At 38.5% G+C, this 25,194-nt stretch overlaps 1 protein-coding gene across 1 annotated transcript in view; it reads right to left on the bottom strand.

Annotated features, from left to right (window-relative positions):
• Positions 1–13,840: 13,840 nt before the first annotated feature.
• The window catches only part of LOC111151045 (ribosomal RNA processing 15 homolog), a 40,032-nt gene continuing 28,678 nt past the window's right edge, over positions 13,841–25,194 (bottom strand). Inside the window, exon 5 of the mRNA XM_022508767.1 lies at positions 13,841–15,193. Coding sequence (XP_022364475.1) covers positions 15,080–15,193 — 114 coding nt within the window. The 3' untranslated portion in view covers positions 13,841–15,079. The remainder of the gene's footprint in view (positions 15,194–25,194) is intronic.

The following is a 25,194-nucleotide window of genomic DNA, read 5'->3' as shown; positions in this document are numbered from 1 at the left end:
CAACCCGGCAACAGACGACCAGCTGCCGCCGTTGCCGTCAGCCCCGGGGACGCGCTGCTTAGGCAGTGTTACTCCTAAAGGGGCTACGAGGGGGTCCCTTGGACTCCCACCCTTTCCCAGCCTCTCCTGGCTCCTCTCCCACTCGGACTTTCTCGCGGCGGGTAGGTGGGCCCTTGGCACCCTGCAGCAGACCCTCTCCTCCGACTTCCTGCAGCCGGGCAGCCCCTCACTCCGCTGCCGAGCGGCTCCCTAGACCGTTACACTGTTCTCCATCCCTTCCCCGTGTCTCCGTCACGGGCGCCCCTGCTCTTCTCTGTGCTCCTCTCTCTGTCTCTCGCTCGCTCGTCTACCTCTCCTGCCTTGCTCTCTTCTCTTCTCTCTCTCTCGTCGGGGGCTTCTGGAGCTCCCCTCGGAGCAAACCTTCTGCTGCCAGCAGATAACATCACGATCTTGCCTGGGAGGAGAGATTTATAAGTTCTCTCGGAACCACGTGTTTGCCTTCAACAAAGTGACGTGCTAGGATTACAGTCAGAAGTCCTCTCGTTTACTTAGACCACGAGCTCTCCCCGAACCGTAAAGGGGGTGTGGAAATGAGGACGGCTGCGGGCAAGGGAGGGAGGAGGTGGAGTGTGCGCCCTGACAACAGTGATTTATGGTATTTACTTTATATAGTCATTTTGGACCGGTCTGTTGAAGGACAAGCTATCAGGCCTCCCGTTTTTACTTAATGTGGTTCACTCACAGCCTCCCAAACTCAATCACTTGCTCTAGAGAGTCTTCCCTTCTGTACTGTACACACACACAACTCTCTCTCTCTCTCTCTCTCTCTCGTGAATGAGCATCACACAGTTTACTCAGGATCCCCCCAGCCCTGAGACATGCTTCCAATCTAAGATTCACTTCCTACATTTTTAGTGGAATCATTTTCTGAGATCCCCTAACACTATGCTAGTACATGTCCCCTAAAGATTATCTTATTAGGGTTTGTTGTTTACAGTCTAGTCCCCCATTTGACTGTAAACTGCTGAGAACATGAAAACAGCACTTTTTTAACTTAGAGAATGAACTAGATTTACTTGTTTCACTGAAGGAATGAATGAATGAATGAATGACTACCTTAACCCACTGCCTATGCCACTTCTTCATAGGGCTTTCTCTTCCTCACCTTCTTCCCCAGCTAGACATCAGCAACCAACTTCATTCTTTCCACAGCATACATCCAGGAAGCCGGAATTTTAAAGTGATGTCTACTGCTAGGCACTACACACTACTTGACATTTTCTATTTCAACCTAGCCTCAATTAGATGAGTCTAAGAATGATTCTTGCCATGGTTCACTTTTCCCTTTGTCTTTCTATTTTACCTTCAGTTACTCAAGTCAACATTTTCATTTCATCATGACCATGGCCATACTGACTAGACAGATGGTTTAAAGCAGAAACTCTGTTGACTATTTCCCCTAACTCAAAGCCTCTATATTATTCCCTAGTTCAGATGTTTCTTTTCCATGGTAAGTGGTAGAGCTGCATTTTACAGTCAGGATCCGTTGTCTGCAGACCAAGATGCCCTATGTAAAATGGTACCAGAACGTGTCCGACAAACATGGATTCCAAGGCGATGGAAGTCTGGGAGATACGCAGGCCCTGTTCCTTCTTGCAGATTTACAATTCCCATCATCCTGTTAAAGGCTCTGAAAATCTTGCAGGAAAAAAAATTGTTCAGGTCTTTAAACATAGCATATTCTGAACTGCCTTGAACATGGGATTCTTTACCTATTAGGGCACACTGGAAAACTCGGACATAAAGAGATTGTTCCAATCTGCTTCTGAAAGTTACAGATGAATCAGCATTAGCAGTTTCCTTTCCTCAAGGCCAGTTTCAAATTGAAGTGTCTTGAAAAGAGCTGGATAACCAGCTGCTATTCTAGTAGCCAACAGAAATATAATCAAAAGAAGCTACTGTGGGGCTAGCTCTCCCCCAGACTCATCAAGCTGCTATCCCTTTGAGTTCAGTTGGAGAACAGCAAAAAGATCAGCTCTACACCAAGGGGGCGAAGTGAATATTCGTATGTTCTAGAAAGTAGAGCAAGACATGCAAACTAGAGCTTGTGACCCAAGATGCTGCGGCGGGTGACCTCCGTCATGATGCTCTGTGGAGGTCACAGGTTCAGCCTCCCTGCAAACCAGCGAGACTACCTCCATGGTAGAGACACAAACTGACCTGAGGTTAAGTGGATTCAGATTAGAGTAGGAGAGATTAGCCAAAGTCCATCTACTTCACTTCTAGAAAAACAATATAAGTAATAAATTCTTCTGACAACCCTTCCCAACAGAAACATGCGCTAAACTAAGCCACAATGCTTAGTTCACGGAGCACTTATTGCTAACTCAACAACCCCTGAGACCCCCTGGCCTAAGCCTAAGAGACTGCTTCTAATTTCCGCAAAGCCGAGGCAGGTAGGACCAGGGAGCGGGTGATGAAATGTGGCATGGGCAAGTACAGCAACTCAGGCTAGCAGGAGTGGAGTCCCCTCTACCTCTCAGAGAACCCTTTGAAGAGGTAAATGGGTTAAGACTGTAAGTGATGCGTCCCTGGGAATCACGAATGGACCCTTTCTTCTATTAAATAACTCTTTCAGAGCCTTTTCATTTCTATATTCAAGAAGTAAATATCCACTACATTTATTGAGATCTTATTATGTGGGAGGGACTTCAGACAGTTTCCATGGTAAGAGCGTATGTAACTCATCGGGATCATCCTGATTACTTCGAAAAGGTATTTAAGCTGTATAAGCCATCTTGATTACCTCAAGGAGGCAGGAGAGGTTAAAGGCTAAAGGTTAAAGGACAGACTCCACAGTCAAGTGCTCTTGAGTTCAAATTTCAGTCACTTTCTGGTTTTGTGATTCTGGCCACGTGATGCAGATACTATGTTAGTTCTTCATCTGTGAAAAGGGGACAACACTTATTAACCCACAAGATTACTGAGGACTGAAGTACATCCACGAGGTACACAAAATGCTTCCAACAAACCTGGCACTTAGTATGTGCTCATTAAATGTCACTCGCTGTTCTCATATCCTCTCACTTCTTCATTTTTGTCAGAGATTGTGTCATAAAACACATGTGGCCTCTACTCCTTCTCAGATATAAATAGATTGAAAAAGCTAGGGAAGATGCTAGTGAGATTTTGCTTCATGGTTAGGCCTCCTGGCAGTTTTGCTAAGTACATTCCCATTCAGTTATTTTAAACAGTCTGGTATTTTGCTCCCATGTATTGTAGGAAAGGACAAGAACATATACTTCTGGCAAACAGAACTCTGAATGACAGAAGCCCAGTTAAGCAGAAATTCCAGATTAAGGTCTCTTAAATTATTCAACGCCCTAAAATGGACTTCTTTGTTTTCCAGATCAGAGAGGCAGAGGGTGCAGCTGTTTCGACCACTAGCCCTTCTCTGCTCATTAATGGGCCTATTCACTTAATTAATGTGGAATTCCTACAAATGTCTGATATCAAAACTACTCATTCCTGTTCAGGGTTTTACCCTGCGGATGCTAGGCAAGAGTTTAGGATGTAATAGGTCCTTCCTGACTCTGAAGAAAGAATAACTTCATTTGCAACAACTTTGAAAGCTTCCCACAAGGGATTCAAGTGTTATAAAACCAGGAGGTAGGGAAAAGAAATCTATAGAATTTAGCGACACTTGCTAAATGCAAAATAATCCTTTCATGTGAAAATACTTCAAAGCCTTTTAGGTTCTTCTAATTTGATATGATACAACTCGAAACCCCTCTTTGGTTTATAAAAAATTTTCTCATGTTCTGTGTGTATTTCTGTAGCCAAATAAACTTCTGCTCTCAGAATAATGAAATGGAAAGGTTAGTGATTTCCCCAGGAAAAATAATCCAATTACTGACTCCGTTTTGTATCTATAGGTTAATCTAAAACAGAAGTGATAAGGAGGGGACAATGCAGGAAGGAGAAAGCTTAAAAAGATCCGAGGTGGTCAGAGATAAAAGGATCAACTCAAGAGATAAGGACTAGAGAAAAATCGCAGAGCAGAGATAAACTCACACTTTAACTGATACTCTGTGGCAACATTTATCTTACCCTTTGGAATTATGATTAGCTGATGGATTACTGCTTGTGGCTTTTGGGCACTTACATCTCCACCTGTCACTACTTTTCTGTTCTGAGATTTCCAACGGGAGTAAGTCTTTCCTTGGGAGGCAGTCTCTCAGTGGCCTGGGCTTTGTCAGTCCCAGGGCCTACGGAAATCTGCTTTCTCGCCTCTGCTCAAAGTCATCCACTAAACTAGCTTTTAGTGACTGATATAAATGAACATATGGGGACAGTTGTCATAGAGTTTAAGATGGATACACGCTTCATAAAATGTTAATGTTGATAAAGGGAAGCCAGCAGCAGCATTCTCCTTAGTCAGGGTATGTGTCTGCTCCTGGCCCTGACAGCGTCTCACTACTTCCCTAACCCCAGCACCTCAGCAGTCCAGACACGCGGCACAAAGCAAGAAGCCAGAATTAGGATGCTGGGGAGAAGGGCAGAGAGAGAAGTACTTCAACGAAGTAAAAATACAAATAAAAGATGAGTAGGGGAAAAGAGAAAGCAAGTGATAAAGACATGATTATGCACCCATAATTTTTAAAAAATGACTATAACAATGTAAAGTGAAATTTTCATTTTTTAAGATACATATCCTTTGAGTGAATTTGCTATCATCTTGGTGGGTATCATTTTGTGAAAATCTGAATGTGTACATTTTCATTAGCAAAGTTGACAACCTATATTTCAAACCATCTTGCCTTTCTGTTGCCTCAATTATCCTGCAATTAAAAAATGAATACGGGGGCGCCTGGGTGGCTCAGTGGGTTAAGCCTCTGCCTTTCGCTCAGGTCATGATCTCAGGGTTCTGGGATCAAGGCCCACATTGGGCTCTCTGCTCAGCAGGGAGCCTCCTTCTCCCCCTCTCTCTGCCTGCCTCTCTGCCTACTTGTGATCTGTCAAATAAATAATAAAAATAAAATCTTTTAAAAAAATGAAAATGAGACAAAAACCAACAGAGGATAGTAATTGCATATTAAAAGAGCTGAATGTAGCTTTTTTTTTTTTTTTTTTTTAAAGATTTTATTTATTTATTTGTCAGAGAGCGAGAGGGAGAGAGAGCAAGCACAGGCAGACAGAATGGCAGGCAGAGGCAGAGGGAGAAGCAGGCTCCCCGATGAGCAAGGAGCCCGATGTGGGACTCGATCCCAGGACGCTGGGATCATGACCCGAGCCGAAGGCAGCTGCTTAACCAACTGAGCCACCCAGGCGTCCCTGAATGTAGCTTTTTAATGTTAGGAGGAAAAACTAGTAAATAAATATTTTAAAAAGTATAAATGTACTTAATAAATATTTTAAAAAGCAAGGTAATATGGGTAGATTATAATCTATAAAACTGGAGGCTCATGGCTACAAACTTTTCCTGATGTTTAAGTCTTAGAAAAGTAAGCTCTTGTAACGAGGGTGACCGTATGATTTATCACACAAACCTGAGCACCAAGAGGATGATACTCATAAATACATTATAAGACGGAAGGGGTAAACCAGGACTGTCCCAGATAGTCACCTTATTTTGAAACGAAGGCACTTTAAAATCTGAATCAATAATGTCAGATGTTCAGCTTTTCTCCGTTACCATGGTGATGTATTTTGCATATTTCCAGCCTTTTTTATTCTTTGTGCTTCAGATTCTAATAATCATTATCAGAGCTAAAATTTGGAAATACTTCCTTGTACAGCTTTAGCGTTGATATAAACATGTACCACCCAAAAACTGAAGCCTTTAAAAGGTCAGGATTCTTCTGAGCCCCATGACAGCCCGTCTCTCACATGGAAAGGAAGAAGATACAAGATGTTAATAATAGGGATTAACAAGCATTTCATGTATTTTGTGTACAAATTCATTTCTAAATTTGGGAAAACGAACAACTGATAAAAGAATTTTAAAAGTAAAAATGAATTCTGTCTTCTTCTCATTTTAGTATACAGAAAAAAGCATGTCCTCTAGTGCTCAGGGGTCACCTACTACTGATTTTTTTACATGTTGATCTTCCATGTTTAAGAGACAGTAGATGGCTTCACAAAACTAGAACTTCACTCAGTTGAAAGGTTTTTTTCCTGTTAACTTGAAAATTGTTGTGATCCAAATTCCTACAATTTCTGCTTTCTCCTTAGATGATCTCAGTCATACCTATGTGCCCTTTACAAAGGCAGTATCTTCACAGTTTCTATCAATGGCGGGCTATTTACCATAAACCAAAGAAATAAATTTTAAAAAGTGGGTGTGTGCTGTGACCTGAGAACGACTTCAACAACACACAAACAGGATTCTGGCTGCCTGGTCCGTACGGATAAGATTTTGGGGTTTGCTTCTTTCAGAGATCTTTGTCTTTTAACGTTAATTAAGGTTATTAAACAACAGACAATGACGAGGTCAACCCAGTTATTTGAACAGTTGTAAAAATTAAATCTAATCAATGCCACAGTCGTATTTGATTGTTCAGAGACTAGGCACTCATCTGGTTGAAGGGGAAAAAAATTTGATCAATCACTTAATTCAATGATAGCCTCAATCATGCCACCTAGAGGAGAGCAGTGGTATTTCTCACAACCTCCTATATGGAGGAAACCAACATGCTCAATTTTCTGAGTATTTTCATCATAGCTTATTAAACAATCATACAAACATCATTTTGCTGTAAAATCATTTAAAAAACTAATCAACAGTGTCACCTCAAGAATATTTCCCATGATGTTGTTTCATTTCCGGAGGAAAAACACTGTATGACAAAAACTACTGCACAAGAAAATGAAAGCTACAATCTGACATGTTGAACAAACACATTTTAAGGAAAGATCCTAAGTCAGTAACAATGGAACTTCCATAATTCTAGTTATCTCCTAGCCCATAACATCCTAAGCTAAAATCTAGTCTTCCTGTATAAAGCATAACTGAAATATCTAAATTCTTAAAAGCAAATATGTCAACACTTAGCATTTTTATGAATCATCAAAACACCATTAATTAACAAAGAGAAGCATATGGGCAATATATCGTATCTTGGTAATGAAAAGAGCAACAGAGTCGTGTCCTAAGAGACAAAACTACGGGATCCCACTCTAGTAGTCATGCAGTTCCATTTCTGCAGAATCCAGATAATTAAAACATTTTAATTACCAGACATATCCAAGACGTAAAATAAATTCTCCAACGGCACACGGTTTAATAAACAGACAGAGGCAACCAAAATGAAGCCTGGGAAGACATGCTACTTGAAACTCTAACTTGCCACTGCCAGGAAGATTTTCACCTTTTGATACGCCTTGTCCCCTCTACCTTCCCCACCCAGGCCTTAGGTTTTGCCCTAAGTAAATGTGACTGAAAAATAGAACATGTCCAGTTATTTTTCCAGAGCAAAAGTTCAATTTCTGTAATCTCATTTTCTTTTAGAATCTCCTTTTCTGTAAGACATTCGTATCATCTAAAATTAGGAAATTAGTGTTGTGTACAGCAGCTCTGTCAGTTCAAGCTTGGACTTAACTGTATTAGCTGTGTGACCTTGCCAAGTTATTGAATCTACTACCTGTTCCCTCATCGATTTACTAGGGACAATAACGGCACCTAGCTCATGGGGTTATAGGAAGACTGTGTGAGCTAAGTGCATTATAAAACATTTAAATAGTATCTGGCCTATAATAATTACTGTATAAATGTTTGTTATTATTATTAGTTGTTCTGTTTTAACCTAAACTTGAATGATGGATGGGACCTGTCAAAAAAGATGGTTGACCATGAAAAGGCAACATTTTAAAATAAGTCAAGGAAATAGAGATTCTCATTTCAAAATAAATTTTTATTAATCAAGAGACACAAAGTGACACAAGGGGGAAAGAGTAAAATTTTTCATGCTCAATGTTCAAAGCAAGGTAACTATTAAAATTTAAAAAAAGAAAAAGTGGGGCACACCTGGGTGGCTCAGTCGGTTAAGCGTCTGCCTTCAGCTCGGGTCATGATCCTAAGGGTCTGGGATCATGGAGCCCCATGTTGGCTCTCCACTTAGCGTAAGCCTGCTTCTCCCTCTCCCTCTGCTTACAGCTCTACTTGTGCTATCTGTCAAATAAAAAAATAAAATCTTTTAAAAAATTAAATGAAAAAGAAAAAAAAGTAGGACTGTAGCAAATGGGACTCTTGATATAGTTACCTCTGCACTTCTCCATATCAATACTTAAGAGTGTCCTAGGCAAGACAGTATTTAGAGTCTAAGTTCTGGAACAGTCTAAGTACGCAAAAAATGTTTTAATATCTCATTGAATGTCAGAATCTTTTTACTCATTGTGAGACTTGTCTTGCAAAATGTCAAAATTATCTTCTTTAATAAAGAATATATTCTTATATTCATCTAATGAACTTTTGGCATTTAAAAAACTTACCCTGTCCGTGTTTTTAATCTTACCTTTTTAGTTAACATTATTGACACGTGTCTTCACACTGCCATCATTCTAAAGGGCAGCAGAAAAGCAGAAGTACCAAGGTTTATGTAAATGATCACTTATCACTGAAGCTGTAAGTGGTTTAAAATTCCTTGCCATTAAAAACAATGTTATACTACAATACTGTTCACACAGCATTTTTGTAAGCAGGGTCTTTTCCTGAGGAGGGTTTCCAGAAGTAGGGCTACTTACTGGGTCTCAGTATGGATCTACTACCTGCAGACTGTAAACTTTTGTGGGGAGAAACATTTACAATTACACAGATCAGAAATGAACGACAAATCTACAGGCACAGCACCTGATCCTCCAAGTGCGAGACAAGGAACGTTTCTGGAGACCCTCCCTACTACATAGCAGGCACTGTGCTAGATGGGCTTGGTGGAACATTATCCAAATTCCTGTTACACAAACAAGTGTATGCCCAGGCGGGATTTATATGCGAGTGATACGTAATTTCACCTACCATCAAGTCTATTCGGGAGTCTGTGGAAGAACCAGAATATGGCAGTTGTGGGTCGCACAATCTAGTTATTCTTGGTGTTTACAAGAAGGGTAGTATCACCTTGAATCTTTCTAACTATGAGCTTTTACATTTGTAATACATTGAAGACAGCCCGGTGTTACTGTACGAAGACAAGTATCATGCAGAAACACCCCGATGTTATGCTTGGTAATACGCAGTTATTTCAGGGCGACTGCTGTGTCTGGCCGCCGTGTGGATGTTTTGAGAGCTGATGTCAATCTATTGTTTATGTCCATTCCCTGGAAGGGGATGCATTTTTACCTCAGATTGAAGTCTGGTTCTGCAAGCGCAAAGGCAACTGTCTAGTAGCCGGAGGGTAAATCAACAGCTGTGAGGCCACCCACGCATTAAGGACACAGCTCTCAGCTGTCTCTCCATTCGGAGCCCCAGTTGGTCCTGACCCCATACAAATTTGGTGTTCTCGCTTTGATGTTTATGAACCGATTGCATTTAAATGCAGGATAATGATTCAGGGGTTAGAAAAACTGTTATTTATACAAATGTGGTTAACACCTCATCATTTTAAACTGGCTGTGCTAATAATGCTCATTGTGCTCTTTGTTTTTGGGTTTTTTTGCCCAAATCTGCAATCTGAATTTGCTCTGGCAGGATGTGGCTTGTACTGGAATAGACTGGAACTGCTGGACGACTCCAGAGGGCTGTGACTGAAGGCATTTCTTCAGGGAACCTCCTAGCCTACGTGGTGCCTGGTGTCTGTGGGTCTGGCGGTTCTCCAACTGTCCTTGTTCACGTATCATAAATCTGTTCTTTTAGGGAATCAATAAGATTTAAAGTTGGATGTATTCCTTCTGAAAACTATAGACAATTACACTAAAAAAACGAAATGCTATTTGTTATTAACAGTGGCCTCATATTTAAGGACAATAGCTACCTGGGGAAATAATGTAATTACAAAGCAACTTAATTTATCTTCTCCAAAATACAAATAGTGAAAAAAGAAACAGACAATGATTTAATCAATAAAATTACACCAAATATTTATATACGCTTATATTATATCCATAAAAGTTTATCAGAAGAACTCACAGATATGATTTCAAAGCTTACTGATTCATTATCAGACTAAATATTTGCTAATTTTACTCTCTTCATAGTTAGATAGACCACCACTAGCTACGTGCAGCTTTTAAAATTTAAAGTATTTAAAATTAAATAAAATTTAAAACTCTGTTCCTTTGTATCACTAGCCACACTGGAAATATTCGGTAGCCACTTGTGCTAGTGGAGATATAACATATCCAGCAACACAGACAACCGTATTGGACAATACTGACTTGGACACTGAAATTATAAGGAATTAGCTCAGTCCTATAACACACATCCTTGCTTACATCCTTGGTTGTAAATGCTGCCTAAAAAGAGCATTTAACAGACAGCTCAATACATACCCCTGCAATTGGAGGGACCAGGGGAAAAGGGGGAACAGGTGAGCAGTGCTGGACAAAAGAAAACATGTTCTATAACTGTCTCAGAGGACACCTCTCCTGAGCACAACAGGTTCATCAACCATCTAGACAAAAAGCCCGTAACTGTAACTCCCTAAAATTATGCTTAGTAGCCTGGATGAAAAATATTCATGTGGTTCTCTAAGCTAGAAAGCACTCTTCAGAAAATCTAAAATTATTTAAGAAGCATTAGAAGATACCTTCCATCTGTAAAATTCTGATTAAAGTTATTACAACTTAGTATTTTGTTAAAGATCAATCACGGTTGTAAATGTCTTTCATGGACTTTAAAGACCATCCTACTTCCAAATTTGTTCACAGGTCCTCTTGATTAATAAATTTAGTCAAGCTTCAGAGAAGTTCACCCAGTGAAGAAGTTCGCCAGGCCTACCTTGGCTGCAATAGTCGCTAAGATTCATCTATCCAGCTGGCCAAAATTCAGACCACGGTTTCCTCGCTCCTGCAAATATCCGCAGGGCTTAACGGTCTACCTATGACTAACATACCAAATGGAGACAAACATCACATTAATCCTAAGAGATGCATTTAAGGAAAGAACAGAATGAATTCTGCTTCCTTCGCTTAACTTTCTCATTTTAATTTAAGTCAAGAAGCAATCGTAAAATTATTCCACATCTAAGTTAAAAATGTACAACTTGCTATTTTACATACTGCTATAGACTATGTGTCTTCCCAAATTCATCTATTAATGCCCTAATCCCCAATGTAATGGTATTTGCAAGTGGAGCCCTTTGGAAGGTAATTAGGTCACAAGGGTGGAGCCCTTATGAAGGGGATTAGTGCCCTTATAAAAGTGACCAAGAAAAGATGATCTCTCTCCTCCCTGAGCGAAGACACAAGAAGTCAGCTGTCTCCAAACCAGAAAGAGGGCTCTCACCAGACATCGAATCTGCTGGCACTCAGTTGAGGAACTTATTATCCTATAGAACTATGAAAAAAGTCTGTTGTTTTAGCCACCCAGTCTATGATATTCTGGTATAGCAATCTAGGCTAAGGCAGACAGACAGACACAGATACATACACGCTTTTCTTAAGAAATTACAAAGGTTCAAAAACATATTCACTAATTTTTCAAATGTTTATTATTTTTTAAAAACATTTATTTATTTGAGAGGGAAATGGAGAAAGAGTCTCCCAAGCAAGCCCTGCACTGAACGTGGAGCCCAAGGCGGGGCTCGATCTCATGACACCGAGAAACCAAGAGTCAAGACACTCAACCAACTGTGCCATAAGGCTCCCCTCAAATGTTTATTTAAAAGTGAAATTCATGTTGCACATACATAGCAACATACTAAACACAATAATGGTACTCTAAAGTCATGAAAAAGCCCAAAGAAATAAAACTTCCATCCCATTTCACTTAGGACTCTTTTCAGCACATGTATTTATAAAAATCTAAGATAAAAACAACAAAAAGGAAATAAAGCTAAACAGGGAGCAAAAAAAATTATCCAAAGTTTGCAAAAGTATTGCCTCATTTATTTGACCTCCTCCTTTCTCTGCGATAGAAATACTTACTCTCTGTGGAGGCTTCCTTTACAGGCATTTTAGGCCTTACAATTTCTTTAACTTCTCAGCAACGCAATTTATATCTACAGTTTGCTTACGTTTCTGTTCACACTTCAACCTTGGGAAGTCTCTGCTATTATATGTTTAACTAGGGCATCTTCAGGCATCTGTGGACTGTAACCAGAAGGCTTTGTAACCAAGTACTACACTCTCACCACCTGAGGACCAGCACAGGTGGCAGAATTAGTTGGTGGTCACTGAATATTAGGTCTATTCATATATGCAAGACACAGTAATCAAAAGAGCCCTAAGATTTCCCAGAATATAAACATTCCCTTTCCACTTCCTTGTAAAACACACACAAAATATTTTAAAGAACTTGGGACTTACCCTCAAATAAACCTTCTGGAACCTCCTCGCGGGTCATTTTCAGCCCCGAGTACCGAAGGTGAGCCTTCGGACCATTCCAGCTAAAGGGCTTCCACGGTACGCTTTTCAATGAGCAGAATAATATTTGATCTATGTAGAATTCTAAGTAACCTGAAAATAAATCCAATACTCCGACTCCAAGCTAAAGTGCTAAACTACTAAGATGATTCTAAGTGTTTTCAGCCTAAAACAGGTATTAATTTTGACTCTGAGAGCTCAATGCCTAAAAACAATTAATAACCAACACTAAACTATGCTAAATATTGACAACATTCACGACAGCCATCTAAATATCCACATAAGGGGATAAGATAATAGCTAGTTACAGGTTACCTGGTAACTATTTTCCATAGTCTCTCTAAACAAATAAAAATTGTCTTTTTATTATTACAATACTCTAACTAGTTAACAAAAATAAAATCCAAATATTGTTATATCGAGATAAAGCAGGGAAGATCTAGAAATGTGGTTCTTTTTCTCTTCCCTAGTTAACTCAAAGACAATGTAGGAAGATGGAACAGATGCAGATCCATCTGACTGATGTGAAAAGAATTTAAATGTTGTAGGTAAAATACTTGGGGAAGAGGTGCCAGAGCTAAAATATTTAAAACACTCATCTCAAGATATATATTTTGTTTCTAAAATAATAGGCTCATCCTTGGATTTATATTAAAATGTGATGGTATTTTGCTTATATATTGCATAGCTAAGATGCAACAATACTAAAACATACAAAATATCCCACTTTTATGACAGAAATTATTTCATGTACTTTGAATATGCTTTATAGCATTCTAACATAAGTGATAATTTTTTTTATACTGGCAAATCACCTTTATTTTAGAATAAATAATTTCTGAAAGAAGAATATCTGCCTGTGTTCTCTTCCTTATTTTCTGTTAAAAAATCTTGCCCAATTTTTTTAAAAAACTATGTGAGTTTATGTTTCAAAAATATTTTAGTAAATAAAAAGTTACCTACTCATTTCTATCATCCAAATGTACTATTCAGAAGAATTTTTGCAAAGCTTTAATATGATCCAGAACAAGATTAAGAGCAAAAAAGAAATATAATCTTAAATTCTGGGGAGAACAAATTTTTAACTGCTGCAAAGAATTTTCTTTTTCAAAATCATGTATGTGTTAAGTGATAATGAAATATCCACCTGCGGTAAGTTATATCATGATAGTGAGCACTCTTATTATTTGGAGGAGTATTGGTTCGCATTTATTTATGTTACCTGACAAAATGGTAGTTCTATAATTTAATAAAACACTTAAGTTCAGAAGTTGGGATAAATACAAAAATGCATCACTTGATATCTTAAGTGTACACCTTCCTTTATGATAACAAGTACCAGGTCATGGACTAATTTAACCTTGGATAGGTAATACCTGTAACACTCAAATGGGCTTGAAAATATACACCTCTCCGCTCCAGCATAAGTTCAAGGGGAGCATGCAAGTATGTGCAGATGAGTGGTAGAAGGGAACTATTTTTATGATGGAAAGATGGGAAAAGGAATGGATCCCTTTTTTAAAAGGAACAGATCACAGTTATTAAACAATTCCTTTATAAACTTTAGATTTTAGACTTAGTCTCAAAGAAATTTTGGAATTATATTCAACAGTCTTACTTTCTTTTGGTTTAACATCTAGATACTAAGCCACCTAATTTAATCATCTTTACGGGAGCACCAAGGAACCAAATCTCCAAACAGATGGAGCATTCCGACGAGACCACCTGCAGCCTAATAACTCTCCTGTTTCCCTGGTCAGTCAAACCAAGCAGGAGAATTTAAGCTAATTCAAGTGTCAGGGAAAAGCTGGGGCAGGGCGAGAGTCTAAAACACGTCAAATATGCTTTCTAAGAAATTATGCCTCACTGCATAAGTTAAACATGAGAATTTCCACCTCAGTAAATCTCTCATACAAAAATAACCTAACACTTATGTATGTTTTAGCATATAAAAGGACATAATAGAAAAGCAGAGATTTGGTGTGTTTCTTAAATCTTACATAGCACAAGTTCTAAAAATGAAATCATCACGCTAAATCAGAAATACTATCATGTTAAATTACACTACACAGGTTTCACAATAGCTCACCAAAACAAATGCCATAAACTCCCCTCACGAAAGTACAAACACACAGAACCAGTAAAGTTGGAAACCTGAAAAATATTAACTTCAGGGAGTTCATTTTAATTATGAAAAGCACTGCATTTCTAGAAACTGCTGATACTGCAACAAAATACCAATATCCATGACCAACACGTAAACTTATAATGATCTGGGCAAAATGTGCATCTCGCTAGTTAAGCAGTAATACTCCTTTTTACATGTTTGAGAAACAATGCTTAAAATCATACAAGGTTTGAAAAACTTAATTTAACAAAGTTTTCACGAAAAGAGAAAACACCCAAGTTGGTAATAGTAAAAGTCTTTTGGCTTTCTTACAAATGATAGCTTCACAGCCGCATAACTCTGAGAACACAGAGCATTTTGCTAAGAAAAATACAATGACTGTACGCTGTGTTTCCTCTACAGTCTTATGTATCCGAGTCGCTCCCAGACCCTGGCTCACTGGTTATCCGCGTCATCACTCTCTTTGTCCCAGTCTTTCATGGATGCTCCCATCATGAAATCATCACGTAAGATTGTCCATCCAGGGCCCTCTTCTGATTTCACTTCAGTCTGAGGACAATTACAGAAACAAAATATCAAAAGGCAATTTAATCATAAGGAAAAAAAAAAGCCCAAGCTACAAAACTAACTTATCAACACTTAGTTTCAGAACAGGAATGAAAACAAGACAAATTATAGTTAATTTACACACTGTGATATAAGCACAAATATGTAATAGAGCTATACGTTAATAAACTATTTTTAACCCCATAAAAAATCACGGAAGCAAAAAAACCTTTTATTGGCAGGGGGAGAGAATATAGTAAAATCTAGGTTTGCTATCAATTTTTAAAATCTGGCTATCGAAAAGACTTAAATATTATTTAATGTTTATGGATGATTTATTAGAAAAATTCTGGCAAACTATTTTAAAACAAATAGAAATTTAACAAAGCCTTATCATACAAAATAAGAGAGAGAAAAGGAGACTAACTTGGTACTGTGTTAGGTTTTTATAGATGTTATCTCATTTAACATTTGATAAAAATGTGAACCAAATGTTCTTTATTTAGGTTATGATCTCACTGCCTGACCTAATCATGTAGTCAAAAGACTAATCACATGCTAAAATGATAAATAACTGAAGCAGGCAATAAACATAATAGGTAGTCAATTTTGCTTATTTATAGGATTTACATAAAACAATGACAGCCTAGGAAGTACAAACTTGAATTTCATGGTACAACAGCACCACCTCGTGGTACTAATTAAGTAATACAATATATACGACCTCAAGTTCTGGGATTTCCTTCCTTCATTCCACGAATGTGCTTCAAGCACTGTTCTTAGTGTTGGAAATACATTCGTGAACAAAACAAAGTCCCTGTCTTCTGGGATCTAACAGTCTACACCTTTCTATTTAAACCATTCATAAAATACAACGTTGGAAAAAACTCCCTAAGTATGCAAGAACCCATGATATTTGGCTAGAAAATAGTATTATCTTTACGAGAGCTATTAAACATATAAAAAGCAATTTTTAAGAGAAAAGATATTAAAGACATTTCCTGGGTTACAAGAGATTACTTATCTAATTCTGCTGAAGCTATCTTTTATTTTAAAAACCATAGCCCCCAAATAGCCATTCTATTTAGGAAAAACAAGGACACTATTACAAAACAGGAAAAATATCCTATTGGATTTACCCCTGTCTTCCTGGGATCAAAAAATCAAGCAAAGTTTGTACCTAAATGTAAAGACTAGAGAGTATACAAATTGAGCAAAGATTTCAGAATTGTCTTAAGTCAAACAGCATGCTCTGTACTTTAACTAAACCAACACAAAGAAAGAAAAAATATCGGTGTTTTTAGAAACCAACACTAAAACAACTGCAAAGCTTCTCATGCCCACACTGATATGGGAGTGAGCAAGTAAGAAAGGAATGTGTAACTCTCCTCACGGAGCATGCTCACACCTTCCCATTCCTCATTTCTACAGTTCCACACCTACCTTCCTAAAACTATTCTTGCTTCTGTTCGATTTAGTTACCTAACTGGATAAAGGCTATTTTTTTTTATTCAGCTCAAGATTTCTTTGCCAATCTCCTCACCTTAAGTAAGAGAAAAAGCTGTTCCCTTGAAGAGAACCACTTAGATGCAACCACAATCAAAACACGTCTCCCGCCACAGTAATCGTTCAAAATTTTCAAGTAAATTCTAAAAAGTATATGACTCCTGGTATAGGAGTTATATGCAAGTTATATGCAAGTTACTGACTAGTAAAGACTTAACTCTGACATTGATGTTCGTGTTTACACATGAACAGGCACAATCTCTGTGGTAAGCTTCCATGTACAGAGTTACACCCAACGCGCTGTCAACATGCCCCAAACCACGGGAAGGCAGACCCCTCACGACTGAGCTCAGTGTAGACTGTTTCTACGTGAGAGCGCATCCTGACAGCCCACCTCGGCAGGACTGTGGGTTACTCCTCTACTAGGCTGCATCATAAAAGCTGTTAGCACCCGAAAGAAAAGGAAGGAAGGAAGAAGAGTAGAACAGGGACAAAGCCTTAAACAGGTAGTTCAGAAAGAAAGAAAAGAACCATAGCGGACCAACGGAAAGAACTCACTAATTAAAATGTTGAAAGCAACTGCCCAGCATGCTTGTCTTGAAAGACAATTATGCAAACATATATTTCAGGCAAAGAGAACAATCATAGTAAACTCAAAGCATCTCTCAACGGTCCAATGCAAAGAGTAACAATGAAGTAAAGCTTTGTTGGGGGATTTTGGTTGTACTGGTTTTTTTTTTCAGCAACTGACTGTCTATATCAATAATTTTCCAAGTGTGGTCCCCAGACACTGATACTAGCTAGCATCAGTATCACTTGTTAGAAAATGAAAATCTCAGGCCCCATTCCAGACCTCCTGAATCAGAAACACTGGGGGCTGGAGCCCGGCAACCTCTTTTCATAAGTCATCCAGTGCTTCTGACACAGATACAGTCTGAGAACCACCAGTCTATAAAAGAACAAATAAGTCTTAGTTTCATTCTCTGCTACAAGACCAAGTACACGTTATAGCTGAAAGCGAAAAGGTTTCAGATTCTGGAAATCCAATGTTAGGACACCTCACTAGATGTTTTTTAAGTCGCCATCATCCAAGCTCCCACATTACAGTGCTATTTTTATACTGTGAAGCAAAAATATGGACAAAAACAATGGAAAACTTAGTACAAACAAGTATGGGTTAATGTATTTTAAAAAGCAGGTATTTTTTATAATATTTGTCCCGATGGCAGTGCAAGAAACACTCTGTTTTAAAGGCAACAGGATGACCCTTTACTTTCTATGCCTACACTTGCTAAAGTAATACACAGCCAAGAAAAAAGGCGGGGGTGGGGGGAAGTCCACGTAAGGTGGCAGCTTGAACATACACAACTAGTCCTGCTCAACTGCAAAACTCACTAAAACAACAGAAAAGTGCCTTGTTATTTTAAAGACATAATTCACAAGGAAAAGATCTAGAGATACAACAGTAACAGCGTGGAAGCGAGATGGGCCAGAAGACTGTCTCGTCAAAGCCAAGAAAGCGCGCTCCTAAGACTGCAACTCTCAAGACGTGACAAACCCAATTTACACAGCCGGATCTTCAAGAAACCAATCAACCAACCAACCAACGCCCCGGGAACTAGCATTCGCTGGGTACTTCGGGAATTGAGGATAGGAACGGAAGGATCAAAATAAAGACAACTGGGAGAACCTTATGTTGAGAAGCAATCAGATCTCTGGGTCCCTTTCCCCATTCCACACTAGCTGGGTGGAAGACTGAAGCTTTACCCTCCGGAGAGGTAACGGGCTACGCACGGATGAAGGCACAGGTGCAGTACCAGAAACAGGGAACTAAGTTATCCCCCTGCTTCCCGATAATGAGTCTCAAACCTCTTCTCACTTTGGGCTCCCAAGAACACTGGGAGGCAGATCTTTCCCTTCAGGCAGGAAATCAGGAACAGCCTAGAGAAAATCTGGCCAGTCGCTAATAAAGAGCCCACAGAGAGAACACCACACGACGGCTCCTGTCACACGCGCAACACCCGCACGCTCACTTCACTGCCTCTTTGGAATTATTTGTTCTAAATTATGAACAGACGACTAAGGACTATCAGAAAGGAAAGAGAGGATAACAAACACAAACATTTAGAAAGCAGCTTGTAGGAAAACAGAAGTGTTCAAAGAGAAGAAAATTTCGGGGAAAATACCATTAATATATTCAAAGAGTTAGGAGATGATAGTGCATCCACACAAGTGGTTGCTATTTAAAAAGAAACATTAAGAGAATAACAAGGAGCTTGAAATTAAAAACATGATGGCAGAAACAAAACATCAATACAAGGGTGAGAAGCTAAAGCTGTGGAAATCAGCCAGAAAATAGAGTAAAAAGAAACAAGTGATGGAAAACAGAAGTCAGATAACGGGAGGACCAGTCCAGGAGGTTCAACATACAAATAACAAGTATACAAAGAGAACACAAAAATGCAGGGGAGGAAACCAATGAAATACTTCAAGAAAATTTCCCAAAAGTAAAGGACACACACTTCCAGAATAAAAAGAGCCCTCTGAAAACACAAAAGAAACAAAAGAAAACAAAACACAAAAGAAAAACCAAGCCACATCAAGGACATCATGTACAATTTCAGAATAATAGGTACTGAAAAAATATCCTGCAAGCTTTCCGAAAGAGAATAAACAAGTCACATACTTAGAGATGATCAGGAATTAAAACAGATACAGATTTTCCTATAAGCAACCCTATAAGCAAGAAAGCACGAGATACATTCTTTCAAAATGCTGAAGAAATAATTCCCAACTTAAAATGCAATACTCAGATACACTGTTATTCAAGTATGAGGAAAGAACAGAGGTACTTTCAGACTTGTAAGGTACCCAAAAGTTTACTTCTAATTAAGCCTATCTCAGGGAACTACTGAGAACGTCCTCCACAAAAACGGAAGAGTAAACCAAGAAGACAAAGACACAGCATAGAAGAAGTAGGCAGTCCAACAGAAGAAAGAGAAGGGAAGTTCCAGAGTGACAGTAAATGGAGACTCGAGAATGGTAACTGAGCATCGGGCACACAGACATCTCAGAACATGGCATGATACCTTAACCTGACAAAAACACTGAAGATATGCTTCATCAAAACAGTGGGAGTAAACCAAGAAAGAAGAAATGTGATCCAGTAAATATGAAATCCAATCCAGAAGAAATTCCAAGGATCACAAAAAATCTAAGTCCCAGGATGACAACTGTGACGGGCAAGCAGCCCAGAAAAAGGAGAATGGGTTAGTCTAGGAGAGAACAGCTCAAAAATACATTACCCGAGGTAATTTGATTTTGAAAAACTAAATAAACTAAGGAAGTTACATATGAAAATCAAGGCGATTATTAACTTAAGGAAAAACAAATAGAAAGGAAACAAGTTAAGAATACAGAGAGGCATAAATGCCAATGTAACGAGCTAAAGGAGTAAAAAGTGGTTGTCCTGGGGTAGGAGCCACAGAGAATAGGCAGAATAGGGCAGAAAACTATTTATAATAATCCTTTTGGCAAAATGCGACCTCTTAAACCACACAGATAAGTAAAAATTAATTTAAATGGGGAAAAACAGGACCAAGTAATGAGAAAACAAACTATTCCTTGATTATTTCCACAAATTCTAAGTTTTGCAAGCCTCCTCTAAGATCTTCCCAAAAAATCTTCCCCCAAGACACTCTTTCAGTTTTACTATGATTCTGTTTCCCTTTCCAACTTATTGAAATGAAAAAGATGTTAAAAACATGAATTATGCTATGAAGTTATTATGTGCCAGTTTACATAATACTGCCTTATTTCTAATTCTCTTAAAATTCCTAGCCGGAAAGCAGCTGTCTTCCTCATCTTATAGAAGGAAACGAAGGCTCAAAGAAGTGAAGGAACTTGAACTCAATCAAGTTCAGTTAATAAATGGCTGAGTCAACGCTCAAGTGCATATCCATGATTCCAAAGTCCAAGTTCTTTCCGTAATACTATACTGCTCTAAAACTTACTAAGAACACTATTATTACTAAATCGCCTGTTATAACCTATAAATTATACAGTACAATGAGTACTAAAATACACTGAAAATGACTGAATATGTTTAACACAATTTCTATAAAAGTCAGAACTTGTGGGGGGCACGTGGATGGCTCCGTTGGTTAAGCATCTGCCTTCAGGTCAGGTCAGGAATCTAGGGTCCCGGGCTCCCAAATCAGGCTCCCTGCTCATCTGCTTCATCCTGTCCCTCTGCTCCTGCTTTCTCTCACTCTCCCAAATAAATAAACAAAACCTTTAAAAATAAATAAAGTCAGATCTTGGGAAAATTATATTGCACAACAGATTTACATAATATCAATTTACTGTATCTTTTCCATAAAGATGATTTATCATTAGGTATAAAAATTTTCTGAATACTTGGACCATCCACAAAGAAAAGGTCGATCAGAGATTAATAAGAAAAGAAGGCGGCTGAGGGAAATTCCAAATGTGTCATTCACTGGAAACACTTGCCTACGGTGATTCCTAAACAGATTTCGTTACATGTTAAGACATCATGAGAATTAGGTTTTTTTGGTTTGTTTGTAAAATGGAGGTAGTGGTAATTTGATGCATTACTTTTATAAAAGGAATGAAAACCAACAGAGTTCTGGATCTGAATCACAGTTGACTATTGATTACAACACTGAAAATCAGAAAGCTCAGAGGTCCAGGTCTTCAAAAAATGAAAGATCCTTCCCTTAACCTTGGTACAGATATACTGTAAAATACAGGTAACCACACTACCCAGGATAGGCACAGACAGGTGCTCTCATCAGGCGGAAGTGGCAGGAAGGTTCAGCACAATCAAAACCGAGCAGGTTGTACAGCCCATCAGTGCCGCTGCAAAGCAGTACGAACTCAGTGACCTCCAGCAACCTGCACGGCAGCTCTCTGGGCCTACATCAACCGACAAGTAACACTGACGAAATGCAAAAGTTTAATGAAAACCACATGATACAAGGAAACAAAATAGTCCCTACCCTCACCGGCCTGCTTTTATACAAATATTTAATCAAGATCATACAGAAGCAGTCTGTGTCAATTTTGAAGATGAAGACAACCCTTAAAAATGTTAATCAGCTTCCATTTCAAGGTTCAAACATACGCTGGCAGCTACTGAAAAGAAAACTGAAAACAGAGGTTTGGAATTATTCATTAGTCTAATACCAAATAATTAAGAGTTTAACCTCATTTCAATTCTGAAGGGGAAAATTAAAGTCAAATCCTAAAACAATAAACAGTATAATCACATCTATATTTAGCAATGAGCAAGAATTGTGATTTCACTGCTTTCCCTGAGAATGTTCAGTTTCCATTTTAATTTAGTTTCACCTGAATTAAAAAAGGTTCTTAACACATGAGCTAAATTCACCTTAATACCTTTATTGTTGCAAATTTTTTGTAAAGCTATTTATAGTTGTAGTTAGTAATCGCCCGTCCAGCTGATGAAAGCCCGTGAAAGTTCTGGCTGGGAAATGAAGGATGTATGGGAAATCCCTTTATAAAAAGATTCATTCCGGTAGAAATCAACAGAAATGAAACACTGCCCCGTATTTTTAGAATCTGAATAAGAACATCTATGGCTTTCTCAATAACGCCCGACATTAAAGCATCCCACGCACCATTAAGGTTATTTATTTATTTATCTGAAAGAGAAAGCAGAGACGATAACACACAGGGTGGGGTGAGGGGGAGAAGGTGCCTCCCTTCACTTTTCTATAACTCTGTCAGAGTTTTTATTTTTATTTCTTTTTTAAAGATTGTATTTCTTCCTTTGAGAGTGAGAAAGAGAGAGCACAAGCAGGGGGTAGAAGGGCAGAGGGAGAGGCAGTCTCCTCTCTTAGCAGGGAGCCCGATGCAGGACTGGATCCCTGAGCCGAAGTTAGATGCTTAACCAAATGAGCCACCCAGGCACCCCAAGGATTGAAAATTTAATCAGAAAGTGTTGAAATTTTCAAACTGGAATGTACAAGAGTTCTAGTGAGAACGTACAGATTCAAGGTTATATGGAAGATCCTGTAATCAGTACACACTCAACTCTCCTCATTCTCAAATCAGGGAATAAAATAAATAAAATATTTAAATAAAATATTAAAATGGTTTTTAATATTTTATTTATTTGACAGAGCAAGAGAGCACAAGCAGGCAGAACAGCAGAGGGAGAGGGAGAAGCAGGCTCCCCATTGAGCAAGGAGCCCGATGCAGGACTCGATCCCAGGACCCTGGGATCATAACCTGAGCCGAAGGCAGTCGCTTAACCAACCGAGCCACCCAGATGCCCTGATTCCCAAAGAATTCTTAATAAGCAATTCCTAATTGTTTTGATCAATCTGTGCCTTCTTCATTTCTTCACACACTTGTTTTAGTTCGTTGTAACTGTTTTACTAGGACGGCATTCCAGGCAATAAGCCCATTTGGGCTTTGTTTTTGTTAACTATTGTATAGTTTCCAGATTCTTGTACAGTTTACAAACTTAAATGGGTAACCTGTAAGATCCAAACAAGCAAGAAAAGTATTCAGTAGGCTATCCAAGGAAAAAAGACCAAGATGCTAAAATTATGTCACCTTTAGATGTAGTCCAAGCACATGTTAAACATAGACAGTTCTCTAAGAAAACCTAATTCTATGTAGCTTTCTGAGAATTCAGGCCTAATACTCCTAAAACTCTTTGGTGTTTTTTTCCCCATCTGCTGCACTATATTTTTATTTTAATTTCAACGCTGCCCTGGATTTTACCATGTACTCAATACATGCGATTGCTCAACGCGGTTCTCTCTGGCGGCTTCCATTCTAACTTGCTCTCTATATATTTAAATAGACAGAGTTAAGTTTGAGGAAACACTTAAGCAACCCAGATGTTCCTCATTGTTTATAATCTCTTAAGAACTCTTAATAAGTTAAAGTTGACTGAACTGCCCAAAAGACAAATATAACACCTCAAGAAGCCTTTTGACAAAAGTGCTCTATTATTTTTAGACTCAATTAGGAACTTGAAACATTGAGAATACACTCTGCCAGTCAGACGCTTAAAGCATATCGTTCTTCTTTTATCAACCCCGTTATATAGTATATAGATGAGAATTCAGACTTATAAACAACTTACTAGAGCTGTGAATTCATGTAGAAAACAGACACTAATTTTTAGTATCATAAATTTGTTAAAAAGCTTAAGTGAGAAAACATATGTAAAAGTTCTCTGTGAAACTATGAAATGTTACATAAACAAAACTTCTATCTAGTAAAAATATGCATGCTATCAATCTACCTACGAAAATCAACAAAAAGATTTAAAAATAAATAGACTGTCCTCACTAGAGATCCCTGGAAAAAGGGTGAATCCAGCTCTGGGCCACAGAAAATACAAGGTTAAGCCTGAGAGCTTGTGTCCCAGAAAGCAAGAAAGTACTCAAAGGAAAATGAGGTCATGTCAAAAGGGCACAAGAAACCAGTCTGCATTGGTTCCTGTCCTCACATTTGCGAACTTAAGCATTAAAAAAAAAAAAGCCTAACAAGGGATGCCTGGGTGGATCAGTTGGTTAAGCTGCTACCTTCAGCTCAAATCATGATCCCAGGATCCTGGGATCAAGTCCCACATCAGGCTCCTTGCTCAGCAAGGAGGCTGCTTCTCTCTCTGCCTCTGCCTGCTACTCTGCCTGCTTGTGCTCTCTCTCTCTCTCTCTGATAAATAAATAAATAAAATATAAAAAAAAAAGGCATAATGATTCTAAAATACCAAACAACTAGACATTCCTACATCCATGAAATTAAACAAAGACACAAACAAAAAGGTGGGAGTGAGGGAGGAAGGTTAACTCGCCAGCACTGGAAATGACTGCTAAGTCAACTCCTTACTCTGAAAAGCGGTCATTCAAAGGAAAGTTACATTAACCCTGTATTTTGGAACTTAAATTTAACCCTACAAAAATAAATAGAAAATGAATGAGAAAAGCACCAGTTTGCAAATTTCAATAATATTTAACTGTTTTGGACAAGGATCATCAATTGATGGTAATAGGCAAAATGTAGATGGGGAAAAGTTTATTTGCTCCTTTCAAATTATTCATCCCAGAAATTACTTTCTAAGTGTAGAGGAGAAAATGCACCTTTAATGAAGAAACATTTATTACCACTTTCACCACATGAAAAACCCTCATCACTAATATGGGACATTCTAATAATGTGTCTCCTGAAGTGAGAGCATACTATGGACACAGCATCCAAGTATTACACCTATGAAACAGTTTCTGCCACAAAAAAGTTTAACCTAAATCCTAACCTTTAGTCGTAACCGTCCACTTACAGTGAAAGGGCAAAGAGGAGCAAGTTCATAGACATGATGTAACAATCAGACAGATTCAGAACTGGACTCATTCTTCAAGACAACTGCTTTAGTTATAAATGATCTTCTGAATTATAGGATATGTCAATTTTATCTCAAGAAAGCTGTTTTAAAA

The sequence above is a fragment of the Enhydra lutris genome, unplaced genomic scaffold (genome assembly GCF_002288905.1).
Source record: "Enhydra lutris kenyoni isolate GAN:26980312 unplaced genomic scaffold, ASM228890v2 scaffoldscaffold25, whole genome shotgun sequence".
In the NCBI taxonomy this organism is placed as follows: Eukaryota; Metazoa; Chordata; class Mammalia; order Carnivora; family Mustelidae; genus Enhydra; species Enhydra lutris.
The sequence above is the reverse complement of the archived record's forward strand: the minus strand, read 5'-3'. Positions and strand labels throughout refer to the sequence as shown.